This window comes from Coenobita brevimanus, chromosome 23, assembly GCF_032717465.1.
Source record: "Coenobita brevimanus isolate Jiangsu-jjx chromosome 23, ASM3271746v2, whole genome shotgun sequence".
Taxonomy (NCBI): domain Eukaryota; kingdom Metazoa; phylum Arthropoda; class Malacostraca; order Decapoda; family Coenobitidae; genus Coenobita; species Coenobita brevimanus.
Window position 1 is genome coordinate 901,632 of NC_136976.1, and position 15,563 is coordinate 917,194.

At 46.8% G+C, this 15,563-nt stretch overlaps 1 protein-coding gene across 1 annotated transcript; it reads right to left on the reverse strand.

Annotated features, from left to right (window-relative positions):
- Window positions 1-5,921: 5,921 nt before the first annotated feature.
- Window positions 5,922-15,563, reverse strand: LOC145393048 (alkaline phosphatase-like). Its single transcript, XM_080267386.1, has 11 exons — window positions 15,417-15,563; window positions 14,668-14,860; window positions 13,739-13,902; window positions 13,395-13,596; window positions 11,935-12,065; window positions 11,418-11,519; window positions 11,085-11,181; window positions 10,384-10,481; window positions 9,470-9,587; window positions 7,678-7,955; window positions 5,922-6,014 (listed from the first exon to the last, which is right to left on the reverse strand). The coding sequence occupies exons 1-11, from the start codon at window positions 15,546-15,548 to the stop codon at window positions 5,922-5,924; spliced, it is 1,608 nt and encodes a 535-aa protein (XP_080123512.1). The 5' UTR covers window positions 15,549-15,563.

Genomic DNA, 15,563 nt, shown 5'->3' on the forward strand with positions numbered 1-15,563 from the left:
ACCACTGAGGAAAGACACGTGGCAGGCGAGTATATATGTGCTGGAGGAAAGGCAGGGAGGGAGGGAGGGAAGGAGAGGGTTGAGGCACGAGAGGGAGGGGTGGAGGAAGGGTAGGGTGAGGGAGAGGGCTGACGCGAGGCATGGGAAGGCAGGGAGAGGGAGGGTGGGGGTGCTGCGGAGGGAGGTGGACGGAGAGAGAGAGAGAGTGGAGGTAGACATAGAGAGGGATTGTGAGAGGAGGCCAACATGGGAGAGAGAGTGGGGAGAGGAACTGGGGAGGGAGAAGGGCCATGGTAGGGTGGAGGAGGTATAGGAGGATGGAAGGTAGAAGGGTGGGGATGTGGAGGAGGGAGGGGAGTGTTTTAGAGGGAAAGGGAGGAGAGGGTGGGAGGAGGGAGAAGGAGCTGGTATGGGAGGTGAAGCTAGGGGGGATAGAGAGGGAAAGACTGGGTGGCTGGGGTTGGCAGAGGGGGGAGGACTGGGTACAGACTAGGGAAGGATGGGGGGATAAGAAGAGAGGGGGGGGAAGCCTGAAGAGCAGGGTGGGGATAGGAGTGGGTGAGGTGGGGAAGACAGAAGTGGGAGAGCACAGAGGGAGGGGATGGGAGATAGGAATGAGGGATGAGATTTGTGGAGGGGAGGGAGGGGGGTGGGGCTAGTAGAGGGGTAGGGGGATGAAACTAGGCTGTGGTTGGGGTGCTGGGGGGATGAGGCTAGGCTGTGGCAGGGGGTAGAGGGGGCGGGGGGAGTGTTGGCAATGACCTTCTCCTGTCACGAGCTGCGTCCACCAGGTGCTACCCAGGCCTCGTGATGCCAAAGACTCACCTTTTTTTTGTGGCCCTGTTCTATTTCAGCGACGACCTAAGATAGAAGGGCTAACAACAGCACCTCAGCCACTTCACACCCATGACTTATTGCTTAATTTAATTCAGGCTTATCCCAGACGAGTAAAAGTTAAGGACTGAGCTCTGTTGGTGAAGGTTGATGAAGGCTGTCTAACCCCATCCCGCTCGAAATCTCTCTCCTAAGCTGAGTCAACTTAACTGGTGGTAGGAAGAAGCAAGGAAAACATACGCTACCGGACTGAAGAGGTTGAAGATAGATACAATAATGGGCACAATAATATCTACTTAGCATATGGAGTGTAAAGGAGTACAAAGGAAAGCAAACAGCAGCGGATCTATCGGGAGGGGCTGTTATAGAGTAGGTTATAACTAAGATATCTATTCTATAAGACACGGGCAGAAGATCAGGAATGCTACCCCCACCCACCTGTCCCTCCAGTCAAAGCAGGCAGGACAGTGAAAGAAAGATCACCACGCAGCATCAAAAACTTCCAAGGAAATTTAAGAAGAGACGAATGTAAGGAACTCGTATTCTGCACAACCTTTACTTACAAGGAAAATAACACCACGTCAAGACAACTACAAAATTCTACGATCCAGCTCTCTATCATCGTCCCAGACACCTCACAGGCCTTCAAGACATCAAAGCATTCCTTAGTCTTAGAGTCGCTGAAAGAACCTCATGTTTACACTGCAGCCTTGGAGAGGATGTGGCAGCGCCCTTCATAAAGCGCTTTGAAGTATCAGAAATGCAGGCTTCATTTGTAGGCTTTATTTGCAGGCTCCATTTTTAGATGCGGGAGCTTCTCCTGGAACGGCCCGGTTAGTCAGTCGCACCTTAACGTTTTTCGGATTCAAGGTGTTTCAGCTCCATAGGCTTTAGTGACGTCTCCTTACGGCCCTGATGATCCCACATCCATCTGGTACTATGTGTTTGCTATAACTGTGCTTCCTTGAGGATATACGGATCATCATCATCATCATCATCATCATCATCATCATCATCATCACGATTATCCTTCTCCTTATCCTTCTCTTCCTCTTCTTCATCTTCATCATCATCATCACTATTATCCTCCTCCTCCTCCACCTCTTCCTCCTCCTCCTCCTCCTCACATCACCATCATGACCAGAAGCAGGAGACAAGGAAGTAGGGAAATAGGAATAATTAACCTAAAATCTGTACCCATTAGACGGAACTGACAAATGATATAATGTGCTTAGTATTCAGTGTCTGGAAATAGGGAAATACTGGAAATACTGGAAATACTGGAACTACTGGAACTACTGCAAACCGGGGAAGGCATAACATATATGTACTTTTGCCTATTGAGCTTTTTTCAGCCGCTTCATGCTAGGGACAACTCTATTATTACATTCTAGTTCATACCAGACGATTTTGTTCAGCTGAGAGTGAGTTTGGGAGCCTGAGAGTGTTAATACCATACCCCATTCACCTTAACCTGGCCCAGATTTTCGTCCCTCTGCTGTTTATATCACGAAGCTCAGAAAAAAATAATTCTTCACCTCAACATCCTTTCCACAGCACTTCTTCGTGACTAGCATCATATTCCTAGGGTTAATCTCTTGCTACACCTCAGCATTCAAGATGGAGAGATGACAGTTCTAGGCCAAGTCAGAGTAAAAGGAGTATAGTACCAACCCTCTCATATTCGGTGCAACTCTAGTGTTCCATTTTAGCACCAGACGATTTTATTTAGAAGAGAGAAAGACACAAGATCATGAGAATATTAAGACGGTTGCATTGACTGTCAGAGAGAGAGAGAGAGAGAGAGAGAGAGAGAGAGGTGGGGAGAAGGGAGGAAGATTTTTTTTTATAATCACTGGAAGATGAATCACGTGGCTTGCTCACTCAGGACCACGTGCTTCTGTTTATGTTCACCGCACATAAACAAAGCCACGTGGTCGGAGGCACCAGCGTGAGAGATGACGTGGAGGGGTAAGGTGTGTGTCAGCCGTCACTCAGGTTGGCACGGGGAACCCACACGCTGCTTGTAAGCTCATGACGCAAAGACGAACACTAAAATAAGGAACCGCGGGGGGAAAGGAAGCACATTAAGTCAGTTTAGCGAAGACACAGCAGGAGAGTGGAGGAAAGTCTCATACTGTAGTCTATTGTAGTTGGGGTAGGAGGCACCGTGGCACCTTTTCCTTAGCGATTCATTTTGCATATTATACCTTAGTTTTCTCTAGCGATGTAGTTTGCAGAGTACACTTTAAATCTGTTTTTTTTTTTATCGTTTTATTATCAACATAATTTGCTTCAATAACAAACACGAGGATACAAAGGTGTAATGTGTAGAATAAATCGCTAAGGGAAAAGTGTTACGGAACCAAATCCACTTAGAAAAAGACCTTTACTTGCCATTATCCTTAAGTGGTATGCTAATCAGTTTACCATGTACAGTTAAGTTCAAAAGTCCGTGGTACAGAGGCTTGAACTATCAGTGTTTGTAGATAAGGAAGAAATGCTTTTGTAACACTACCTCCTGACCACTGATAAGAGGTTGTTGGAGGTCAGATGGACTGTGTGAGGTCATTAAGGTAGATTTACTATTACTTAAAGAAATTCATAACTTTCGTCACATCTTTCACAATGCGCCACTCACTGCACCACCTGCTTGTGATTGAGGTGTATATTAATCAGTCACAGTGTTACATCGCGCGTCTTCTAGATAGTGAGAGAAGCCTGTGATTTAACTACTATAACACTCAACTGAATATATTATACCTCCAATTTCTTGTATTTTGATTCAGTGCAATATATACGATGCTTTGGAGCGACCTGCATGAAAAAAACTGCCTTAAAATAACAGTCCTTCAAACAGGGAACACTTTAGTCTCCGAGGGGGAAGTGTAGGGGAAAAAAGGCACTATGACGTCAATAGCTACCCCGCCTACCTCAATATTATTTCCATTAGAGACGGGTGACTACTATCCTTGATGGTAACCTTACTAGATACAATTATAGATCAGCCTTGATTTTAGGAGAGGAAGAGAGGAAGCAGGAAGGTATGACTGAGGAAATAATCTCAATCCTCGTGATTAGATGGAGTGTGTAGTCCCGTGATGGTGGTGACTGCCAGACTGCTAGTCACGAGTGTTGGTGTTCCCCCCCTCCCTTCCCCGCCCCCTGTTCCCCCTCACCACTCCCTGCCCCCTCTTTCCCCACCCCTCACTGCCCTCACCCGCGCCCGCCACTTCCCTCTTCTTCCCCCTTCACCCCTCATCACTCACTGCCCCCTCTTCCCCTTCATTCTTTGCTTCCCTCAGCTCCCTTACTACCCTTCCCTCACCCCTGACTGCCTCCCTCTTCACCCCCACCCTTCACTGCCCTCAGATCCCCTCCCCTCCACCCTCAGCTCCCCACCTCGTCTTCCTTGCCTGGTCCTCCCCTCTCCTTTACCCCTCCTTCCTGCTACACCCCTGTCTCCCCTCCCTTCATGATCACCCCTGTCTCCCCTCTCTCCTCCCTCCCTTTACACCCCTGTCTTCCCCTCTCCCTCCCTCTACACTCCTGTCTCCCCCCTCTCTCTCTCTTCCTCAACATTCCCTGTCTCCCCTCCCTCCCTGCACACCCCTATCTTCCCCTCTCCCCTCCCCGTCTCTCCCTCACCCCCACCCCATGTTCTGGTGCCAGCTGGACCAGTGCCGAGGTGTACCCTGCCATTTAAGAGTCCACCCCTGTCAGACCAGTGGCAGGGCAGACACCACGCGGCCTGAACGGTGCGTGTCCTCCCGTCTAAGCAAGGTAGGGCTCGCCTCACCTGATTCTCACCTGTCACCTCACCTCTAATTATCTCCTCGCACAGACATACCTGCTTCACGTCTGTCACTGCTCTTATATTCGCATGCTAAACCTGAACTATGGCGAGTGCGTGTGTGCGTGTGCGTGTGCGTGTATGTGTATGTGTGTGTGTGTGTGTGTGTGTTCGTTCTTAACTTAAAGATCCCTACCCCCATTTTGCTCAGCTGAATGGCAAGTGCAAGATGGGTTGATTTGACTAGTGACCAAGGAGACTCATTCTTAATATGGCTCATCGAATTTTGTGAAACCACGATTTGGTGTTTGAGGTGTGGGAGTGGCACAGTTCCCTCAGATGAAACCAAAACCATATCAGTAAGTTACCCTTATGCTCAAATCCGCCATTATTTTTCTTTATTTGATTCCCCCTGTTGTCTTAACCCTTTCTCTTGAGTGATTTATTCCCCATACAGTTTCGTCACCTGCCCTACTCCGATTTTTGTGTCTTCTCAGTAATATTGTAATTCTAAGTTGGGGGAAAGGCAGAGAAATGGTTAGGGACAGGGCGACATGGAGGCGATTTGTTTGTGGCCACCTCTTACGGGATTAAGGTGACTGGCTATAAATAGATAGATAAAAACGGCCGTAAATCTATCCAAACAAATTATGAGAGTTATAGCTAGTTAATGATGATGATGATGATGATGATGATGATGATGATGATGATAGAAATAAGAGGTTCTATCTATCCATCTATTGCCAGACCCCTTAATTCCGTAAGGGGTGGCCACAAACAAATCGCCTCCATGTCGCTCTGTCCCCCTCCATTTCACTGCCCTGCTCCCAGCTCACATCCCTCCACTCTCATATACCCCTCCACTTCATCCCTCCACCTCATCCTTGGCCTTCCCCTTTCCTCTCCCCCCCTCCAAATCACTCGCATACACTCTCCTCGTTAGTCTCTCGCTCTCCATCCTCTCCACATGGCCAAACCACCTCAGTGTATTTCTCCTAACGCTTTCTATCACATCCACATCCACACCACAACACTCCTTCACTTCCTCATTTGTCAGTCTGTCTCTCCCTGTAACTCCACATGCTCCTCTCAAATAACTCTTAAGACTTTCATTTGAGATATTCAGAAGATGAAGGAAACAAGTCTTTTATTTTATCACACGGATATATTAAAATGGCTGTTGAATTCCAAACCTATATATTGACAATTGTTATTAAATTTCAGGTACATGCACTCTCTCAAGAACTCACTGATGTCTTAAATACTGCCAAGGAGTCTAGGAAGGAGAGGAACCTTAGTCATCGTCGGTACCTGTGAGGAGCTTGTCTTCTTGGAGAGGGTGGTCATCAGGACTGGCAACCACCTCCACGCCCAGCTCTCGTATCAGCTGGTAAAAAAACACTCATTAGGACACTTGCTAGAACAGTTACTAGGACACTATAATACATACCAAATCTTTAACAGCTTAGAACTAGAAGCCAGCAAAGTTAAAAGGAGAGGAGATGAAACGATAGGCCAAATTTTCTCCCAAACTCTGCCTTGCTGATATATCCTTCTCACTGGGATACTTTATCGCTAGCTTCCTTTCTGGTCGTTCTATAACCACTGTTGTAGACGGCCATTGCTGTTCTCCTAGAGCTATCAATAGTGGTGTTCCTCAGGGTCCTGTCTTATCACCAACTCTTTTCCTGCTATTCGTCAATGATCTTCTAAGAGGTACACTCTCCCCAAAAAACATCGGCACCATTAGGCGCGATAGTTGTGGAAATGAGCAACTTCTGGAGACACACATGAGTCTATAGATGTGGTGCCTCAAAACATATACCACCCAGTAAGTGAAACTTTTTTGCAAGTCTGAGTTCTAATAATTACGAAATATAATATCTGCATTAGTAATTCCAGGATGCCCCATATATCACAATGCTTCATCCATGTTTCAGAATGACACGTGCTGTAAGAGTGCCGATACTTTTTTGAGAGGGTGTACATCTAACCCTATCCACTGCTACGCTGATGATTCCACCCTTCACCTTTCCACTCGCTTCCCGCAGCTTCCATCTCAGCAGTTACTTCAACAAACAAGGGATGAGGCTATGGCACACCTAATGTCTGACTTGGCTCGTATCTCCGACCGGGGTAAAAGTAATCTTGTTCTTTTTAATGCATCAAAAACTTAGTTCTCACATCTTTTAACCCGTCAAAATCTTCAGTAGGAGTATCCGGTTATTTTTTTACAATGCCCACCTCAATCCTCTTTGTAAATACTCAGGGTTTCTTTCACTCGAAATTTATCTTGGAAAGATCATATTATCTTTCTTGTAAAACCTGCCTCTAAGAGATTAGGAGTGTTAAGCCTACTCCGTGCCTTCTTTACCCCTGCAGAGTTGACTGTATACACCGGCTATATTCACCCCTGTATAGAGTACAACTCCCACGTGTGGGGAGGCTCCCCACACACAGCTCTTCTCACCACGGTGGGGTCAAAGGCTTTTCGTCTCATTAACTCCCATCCTCTTACTGGCTCCCTTCAACCTCTGTCTCTTCGCCGCACTGTTGCATCTTTATCTCATTTCCATCGCTATTTCAATGGTCACTGCTCCTCTGAGCTGTCTGCTTGCATCCCTCCACCGCTACGGCAGACGCGTAGCACCCGTCTAGCAACAAACTCTCATCCCTTTTCTGTCCAACTCTCTAATGCAAGAGTTAACCTTTACTCCCAGTCCTTCATGTATGTAACAGGTCAACTTTGGAACTGTCTTATTCTGTCTGTATTTCCTACTGCCTATGACCTCCAGTCTTTCAAACGCAGTGTCCAAACATCTCAAATTGAACTGATATTGAATTTGGCTCTGTTATCAAGTTTTCGTTTTTTCATGGAGGGGACACTCTTGCGGGCTCCTGGCCTTCTTCCTTGCATTATAAATACATAAATATATAAATGCTCTCTCTCTCTCTCTCTCTTTCTCTCTCTCTCTCTCTCTCTCTCTCTCTCTCTCTCTCTTTCTCTCTCTCTCTCTCTCTCTCTCTCTCATATTTTTTTTAGAATGTACCTGGTCCTCTTCGTCATCGAGCTCCTGCTGGAAGGCGGGATCAATGGTGGGGAACCTGGGGGTGTGCAGCGTTTCCCTGTCCTGTGCATCTGGTGAGTGGAGGGCGGTGGGCGGGTCAGCTATGAGGGCGGGGCGGCGGTTGGTGCCTCTACGGGTGAAGGTGGCGTGGGAGGGGCGCATGCAGTGTCCGGCGCTGGCCCCGACACAGGCGGCGAAGGCCATGGCGTGGGCGACGTAGTGCTGCTCGTGGGTCCGGTGGAACAGGTGGGACATTGGACCTGTAAAAAGAAATAAAAACAGTGCCTTTGTTAGTCCCTTCAGACGGACGACGTATTACCTGATACTTCTTCCTCGAGGTGATTTGATTCCATTTAGGACAGGTCTCTAGCAGTGAAGGAGTTAATGAAAGCATGTATCTTACTCCCCTAGTTCAAAAGGCCTCTCGAGAAGCTGAGTAAATCCTTCAGAAACTAGCAAGAATAAATTATACAATACGTCATCGGGGTTAGACCAAAGCCACTGTTCGTAATCCCACTAGAGGCAGAGACCTCAATCAGAATTATACCAAAAGTCATCCAGAACTCACTACTCAGGAGCATGTGTGAGTCCATTGAATTTACCAGCAGAATTTTGTTAGTCTCTGTGGTTTAATGCTCTTAGTTAATCGAAGTGTCTTATTATGTGGAAGGTTCTATATATCTATCTATTGCCAGACGCCTCAATCCCGTTTGGGGTGGCCACAAACAAAAAGCCTCCAAGTCGCCCTGTCCCCCGCCATTTCACTACCCTGCTCCCAACTCGCACCCCCCTCTCTCATATACCTCTCCACCCCATCCCTCCATCTCATTCTACATTTCCCATTTTCTTCCAAGTCATAAAGTTACGTGAATAGCAATGGGTCTTGAATATAAGAAAATCTAGGTCATTCTGATATGCATGACATTATAGCACATAGATTCACTTGTTCTCCAATTTCCTTAACACGGCATGAAGGTGACATGCATTCCAATGTGACTGATATACCTGTAAATACATATGAAATCACTGTATATACTTTCCTCTACATATACGTCTCCCCATTAGTACTCCTGGCAGTGGAGAAACTTCATTACTTGACCACCACATACAAACCAACGTAAACCACTGACATCCATTGAGTTATATGAAGCTACTGGCTGATGGAAAATGCTACTTAAGATTTTCTAAGCTCCTCCTACATTTTCTGAAGTCATGTTAAAAAGTCCTTTGTTCTCTAAATAGCTGTTGAATCACTGAATGGGAAATTAATCGAAAGCATTGGCAGCACCACAAGCCGTTTACCTTTCTACATTTTTTTTTAACGCAGACTTTTGTTAATTCCTCTCAGGCGAAAAGAATAATCATTTGGCATTATCTGAAAAACGCCTTAATTCCAGGAGGGGTGGCCAAAAATGAATCGTCTCATGCTCGGTCTTCCCCTCCCACTGTGTCATTAGGCTGCCCACTCTCTAGCTCACATCCTCCTCACTCTTGTACCTTTCCACCCCATCCTTCAACCTCTTCCTTGGTCTCCCCTTACCCCTGACTCCCTCTATCTCATCCTTGTTCTACCCCTCCCCTCTCCCCTCCCATCTCATTCTTCTTCTATCCCTTCTGTCCCTCTTCATCTCATCCTTGGTCTCCCCCTCTTCGTCTCTACCTACATCTCACTCGTAATCACTCTTCTAGTCAGTCTCTCATTCCCAACGAAGAAGGCGTTATTAGTAAAGGTTATATAGTGTGTCTTAAGTAGTAACCAGCTCTCACAACTAACCTGCTGCCCACAGACCCACGTCTTCCCCGCCGTGCGTTTCCGATTTGAGAGGCACAGCGGCTTGGCTCTTGAAATCTAGGTCACGTGGGTTCAACTGGCTTGGGTCCTGCCTCGTCACCTGCCCCAGAATCATACAGGTTAATTAGCAGACAGGTAAGAACAATGTACAGGCGCAGACACAAGCATCTTCCCAAAGTCTGACGAATACGAAGGGGAAATAATCGAAGCATTTAACACACCCACTTATAGAGATAGGGTTTTCACTGTATTTCGCCAGTTGTAAATGTTCTTCAGACGAAAATGGGAAGATGGTTGTTTCTCTCTCTCTCTCTCTCTCTCTCTCTCTCTCTCTCTCTCTCTCTCTCTCTCTCCAACGGCGGACAGCTGAAACTAACACACATTCATTGTTTATTTGGCTGCATTTGTCTATCTTGATGTCGTAAAATGTAGAATTAGTGAATGAATTTCCTGTGACCTGTGGCTTCTCACTGAATAATTTCCCAGTAACAATCGTCTGTGGTCTCAGATTGTTTCGCTTCAAGTGTGGACCGATAATTCTTTGATCGACTGTACACTGAAGGAATATTATTTTGTCTGTACCCACGTAATAATAATTTTAGTTCCACACCTCTTGCTTTCTTCCTTGTAACCAGCAGCCAAAAAATAGCAACGTCTCTCTGATGCAGATAGGTAAATGAAAGATAGATAGATAGATAGATAGAAGGATAGATAGATGGATAGATAGATAGACAGAAAACAAAAGAAACACGTGATGGGAAAGACAGTGGAAGGCGAGGAATGGGCTTGTTACATTGACTGCTGAGGGAAAGGGTAGGTAGGGGTCATCAATAATTGCTAGCGATTGTACAGCAAAAAGATTGACCACAACTTCTCTTTCGGGTACCATGACTCACGTTCTCGCCATCAGAGGAGTAGTTGTACCCGGGACCACTGGCAAACATGAGGGTGCTGTACTGGAGCCCGTCAATGGTGGAGTTAATTCCTGTGGTACCTGAACAAGGAAGTGGAATGGAAAAATTTAAAGGATTGTTTTCTTGTGTTCAGTTACATGCAAATGGTAGCGAGTGTGTGGGTGAGTGAGTGAGTGTGTGTGGGGGGGTGAGTGAGTGAGTGAGTGAGTGTGTGTGTGTGTGTGTGTGTGTGTGTGTGTGTGTGTGTGTGTGTGTGTGAGTGAGTGTGTGTGTGTGTGTGAGTGTGTGTGTGTGTGTGTGTGTGTGTGTGTGTGTGTGTGTGTGTGTGTGTGTGTGTGTGAGTGTGAGAGTGTGAGTGTGTGTGTGTGTGTGTGTGTGTGTGTGTGTGTGTGTGTGTTTAACCATCGACACATTGATCAAATGATGCGTGACTGATCAAAGCTGAATCAGGGGACAGAGATTAATAATAAACCATGTACCAATTAAATGCGGGCTCAGCCTTTGGTTCCTTCTTCCTCGCCAAAAAAAAAAAACTGTTAAATGCACCTGAACAAGTATGATTCACTGAACAATATTAGTACAAATTATCCCAGTCAGACCTAAGTGAGTTTCGCCTCAGTATAATACCATCTGATTTTAGTGGCAGCGAAATTCTTAAGCCAAAAACGATGCACAACTCTGACCTAAGATATCGCTGCCTCGGGTCGGGTAGCCGCTGATGGACATGACGTGGGAGTGGTCAGCCGTCACCACCACCATCGTCTCCTCCAGGTCAACCTCCTGTGCCACGTCGCCAGGGGGAGAAGCCCAAGAGAGTGAGATCAACCAAGAGAGGAAAATACAACGCTAGGATTACATCGAGTGCTATTGTTGGGTGATAAAGGAAGTGTGGCTGCCTATGTGTAATTCAGACGAACCCTGATGGACAGATAATTGCTGAACGTGATCTGATGGGCAAAAGTAAGCTTGCCAACTAAAAATCACGAGGGTACAAATCAAACAGGGAGTCAGCTTACTTTTAGAGCGGCGGTCACTGCCCTATCGAAGTCTAGAGCTTCCTCCAGGGCGCGGTAGGGGGAGTTTGAGTGCTGCCCGTGGTCAATCCTCCCCCCCTCAACCTACACCCAACCAGAAAAGAAAAAAATATATCATTCTAACTATTTTCATCTTTCTTCTTTACCTGTGATAGTGGTAAAGGTAAATTATTCATCATTATCATCTAAATCTCTTTTCCCACCTGAGGATGGGGTGAGGCAGGGTCAAGAAAAGGAAAAAAAGTAAGAGAATGAAAAACTAACCAAAAGTCTGCACAGTTAAATGGGCTACACTCTCACTCACTCACCATTCAAGCCACTGGAATCCTGAGTCCACCCCATAGGAATAAACACATCTATACCTTCACGTTTCACGCCACCTATGAACTAGAGCGATTTAAACGACTATCACTACAGCTGCACACACGCACGCGCACACACACACACACACACACACACACACACACACACACACACACACACACACAACAGGACTGACCAAGAGAAAGAATCCCTCCTGCGACTTCTTCAGGATCTCCAGGGCCTTGAGTGTCATGGCGGGAAGGGAGGGCACGTCAGAGTCCTCCTTCCTCTCCACCAGGTACGGCAGGTGAGAATCCGCGAAGAGACCTGGAGTGAGAGGGGCTAGGTGACGATTTTGTGAAGCTGGGTGAGTCGTAGGAGTCTGCGAGTGAGTCCTAGGAGTCTGAGAGTGAGTCGTAGGAGTCTGAGAGTGAGTCGTAGGAGTCTTGGGAGTGAGTCGTAGGAGTCTGAGAGTCGTAGGAGGCTGAGAGTGAGTCGTAGGAGTCTGAGAGTGAGTCGTAGGAATCTGAGAGTGAGTCGTAGGAGCCTGAATGGGTAAACATGAGTCTATCTCCTTCCCCCCAAGGCAGACACTGTATATTTACCAAGCCCCAAGCCTAACCCAGAAAGCCACTGAATTTACAAGCCAGTGATTAAATTCCCGAACACATTTACGATCGATTTCTTGTAGTAACTTAATATGTGTTTTTGCAGAAGGACGAAGAAGGAAGGGTGCAAAGTGCTCCCATGCCACCTACTCCTCCTGTGCATCTATGTATCTATCTATCTGTGTATTTATCTATATATCTATCTATCTGCATATCTACAGCCAGACACCTTAATCCCGTAAGGGGTGGCTACCAACAAATCGCCTCCATGTCGCCTTGCCCCCTGCCATTTCGCGTCCCTTCCCCCTAACTTACACCCCTCTCTCTTTATACCTCCCCACTCCATCTCTCCGTCTCATCCTCGGTCTCCCCCTCCCCTTCCCTACTTATGAGAATTAAATCTTAGTCACGACAAGAAGATCATCGTAAGTTATGTATGTTTTCGGCACGAGATAGTTAAAAGCGCAGCATCTTCACTTGGAGGCGATTTGTTTGTGGCCACCCCAAACGGGATTGAGGCGTCTGGCAATAGCAATAGAATAGATCTTCACTTGTCATTACTTCTCGAAAAAATAGAATAAAATAAAGAAAAAAAAATCGAAGTTACGACTAGGGCTGGTATTCTTGGTTATGGAAGCTCCCTAACACCTCTTCCTAAGCTATTTAATTTGCTTATTACACCATGCCGTTCTCTTCTGCGTTACCTAAAATGTCTTAATATTATCATACTCTGCATAAATGGCGTACAGACCAATGCAAGCCAGCCATACCCAAAAATGAATCGGTAAAGAAGAGGCGTTAGAGAGCGTCCTCAACGGTCGAGAATATAGGTCTAGAAATCGATCGGAAAAATGTCTGAGTTTCCCCTCCACGTTTTCAAAAATAAATTGGTAAGGAAGAGGTGTTAGGGAGCTTCCATAACCGTAGGGGAAACGTGGCTTGGAATTGATCGCAAAAATATCAGATTTCGAATATTCCTCCCCTCCCCCCCAGGTCCGTATTTCAATTTTAATATGGCTAAACCAGTCAAGGTAATAACACTCCTCACCCAGCAGGTAATCCGTGTCTTCTGCCTCCACCTCCTCCAGTTGTCTTGAGGTGGTCACGTAGCGCGCCTTGAGTCCCTGCCACGTCTTCGCCGAGAGCCACTCCTCCGTCAGGTTGCGTCCGTCCAATCGCGTGCAGGTTTTACTGGCCGATTCTGGGTCCAGCCCCGCCCCGAACACCTGCCTGCCGCCTCCAAGAATGACCTGAGGGAGATATCAAGGCCGTCAGTGCGTGGGAAGATTGTCAATGTAATATTCTTACATTATTCTCACTGCCAGGCGTTATTATAAACAAGATGGTCGGCATACAACTCTCCTTTTCTACTCCTCTAGGCAAGTTCTTTACCTTGATGCTCCTGCCAGGTAAATCGGACACCAGCTGATCCGCGATGTCCTTGCACCCCTTCCCCTTCTCTCCCAAGTCGGCGTCACATTCCCAAGAGCGGTAGGCAGAGTGGGCGTAGAGGGCGGCGGGCGTGGCGTGGGTCACCCTGGTAGTCGTCACCAGTCCTGAGGTAAAGGATGTTTGACACGACACGCGGTGGGAATATTATGATGAACGGGACACGCCTGAGCTATTTTTTTCATCATCATCATCAATACTCATCAACACCGCTTTTGCACACCATAATTTTCGCCTCATACTAACTGTCTTATAACCATGAAACTCTGAAATCATTCTTCTCTTCTCTGTTAGTAAGATATTTAACCAAACTTTATTATAAACGTATTCTTGTGTTTTAAAGTTAGTGATTGCCGCATCGAGGGTTAATATACAAGCTCTATGATTAGCTTTCTGGTGACATGGAGGAGAACAGATAATATATATAAGGGCAGTCTTTCTCGACATTGGTGCGGAAATAGTTGCATAAATTTTGGGTGATTTTTTTTTTCATTTGCTGTCGAAGTCTTTATATTATTCTGCGGTTATATATTTGTTTATCATAGAGAATAAGATTAACTTTTGTATTTATGATCACTAGGACATTTACAGTCGATCTCATTTGAATAACTGTAATTTTATGGTTCACAAGAGCTTGAACGTGACAAATTCTGCATGTGGACTTAACCGCTTGGAGTTCAACGTCCTGAAGGGTGGAGGCGTGTGTGTGTGTGTGTGTGTGTGTGTGTGTGTGTGTGTGTGTGAGTGTGTGTTCATGTACGTATTCATGCATGTTTGTGTGTGTTCATGTACGTATTCATGCGTGTTAAAGTGTGTGTTCATGTCTGTGTCCCTGTGCCTGTCTCCATGTACCTGTCTCTCTGTATACTCACCCGTGTGGAGGCCAGCATCTTGAGCCCAGTGGAGGATGGAGGAGACGTGGGTGGAGGTGTCGGAGGCTGCCTTGCAATCCTTGGCCTCCACCTCCGGACTCACCCCCAGCGTCAGCATATTTGCCTTCACCCCACATAGGTAAGCAGTGGCTGTGCCGGCGCTGTCTGGTACTTGGCGATCAGCATTGTAGGTCTGGGGGTGAAGAATGGGTCACAGGGGAACGTCATGTAGTTGAGTGTGCGTGTGCGTGTGCGTGTGCGTGTATGTGTGTGTGTGTGTGTGTGTGTGTGTGTGTGTGTGTGTGTGTGTGTGTGTGTGTGTGTGTGTGTGTAGCGGGACATGAAGGAACCGCTCCCATGCAGGTTAAGTATTTCCTGCCCTAACCTAACGTAATTCAACCTAACCTCACTCAGTCTAACCTTTTCCTGACCGAGGTAGCTCTCCTCTCCCTTCCTGACAAAACTTAATGTAACTTAACCTAACCCAACTTAATCCAACCCATCCTAACCCACTCTAACCCACCCAAATCCAAGCCAACCCTACCCAATTCATTCCAGCCCCACTCAGTCCAACATTCCTGACTCCAGTTGATCTCAGTCCAGCCCAACTGAACCAAGCCCAAACCAAATCAATCCAAACCTTGCCTAACCTAAATCAGTCCAGTCCAGTCCAACCCAACCAAGCCTAACCCAGCCTAGTCCAGTCCAACCAGCCCAATCCCAGTCCGAGCCAAGCCAAGCCAACTCACCTTCAGGAGCGCCACGTTAGGGAACCGCTCCCAGGCTAAGTACCCTTCCTCGCCGTTCCTTCCCTCCTTCTGTCCCTTGTAGATCCTGGAGGCGGCCACGGCCGGGAGTCCCATACCGTCTCCCAGGAACATAATCACGTTCTTAGC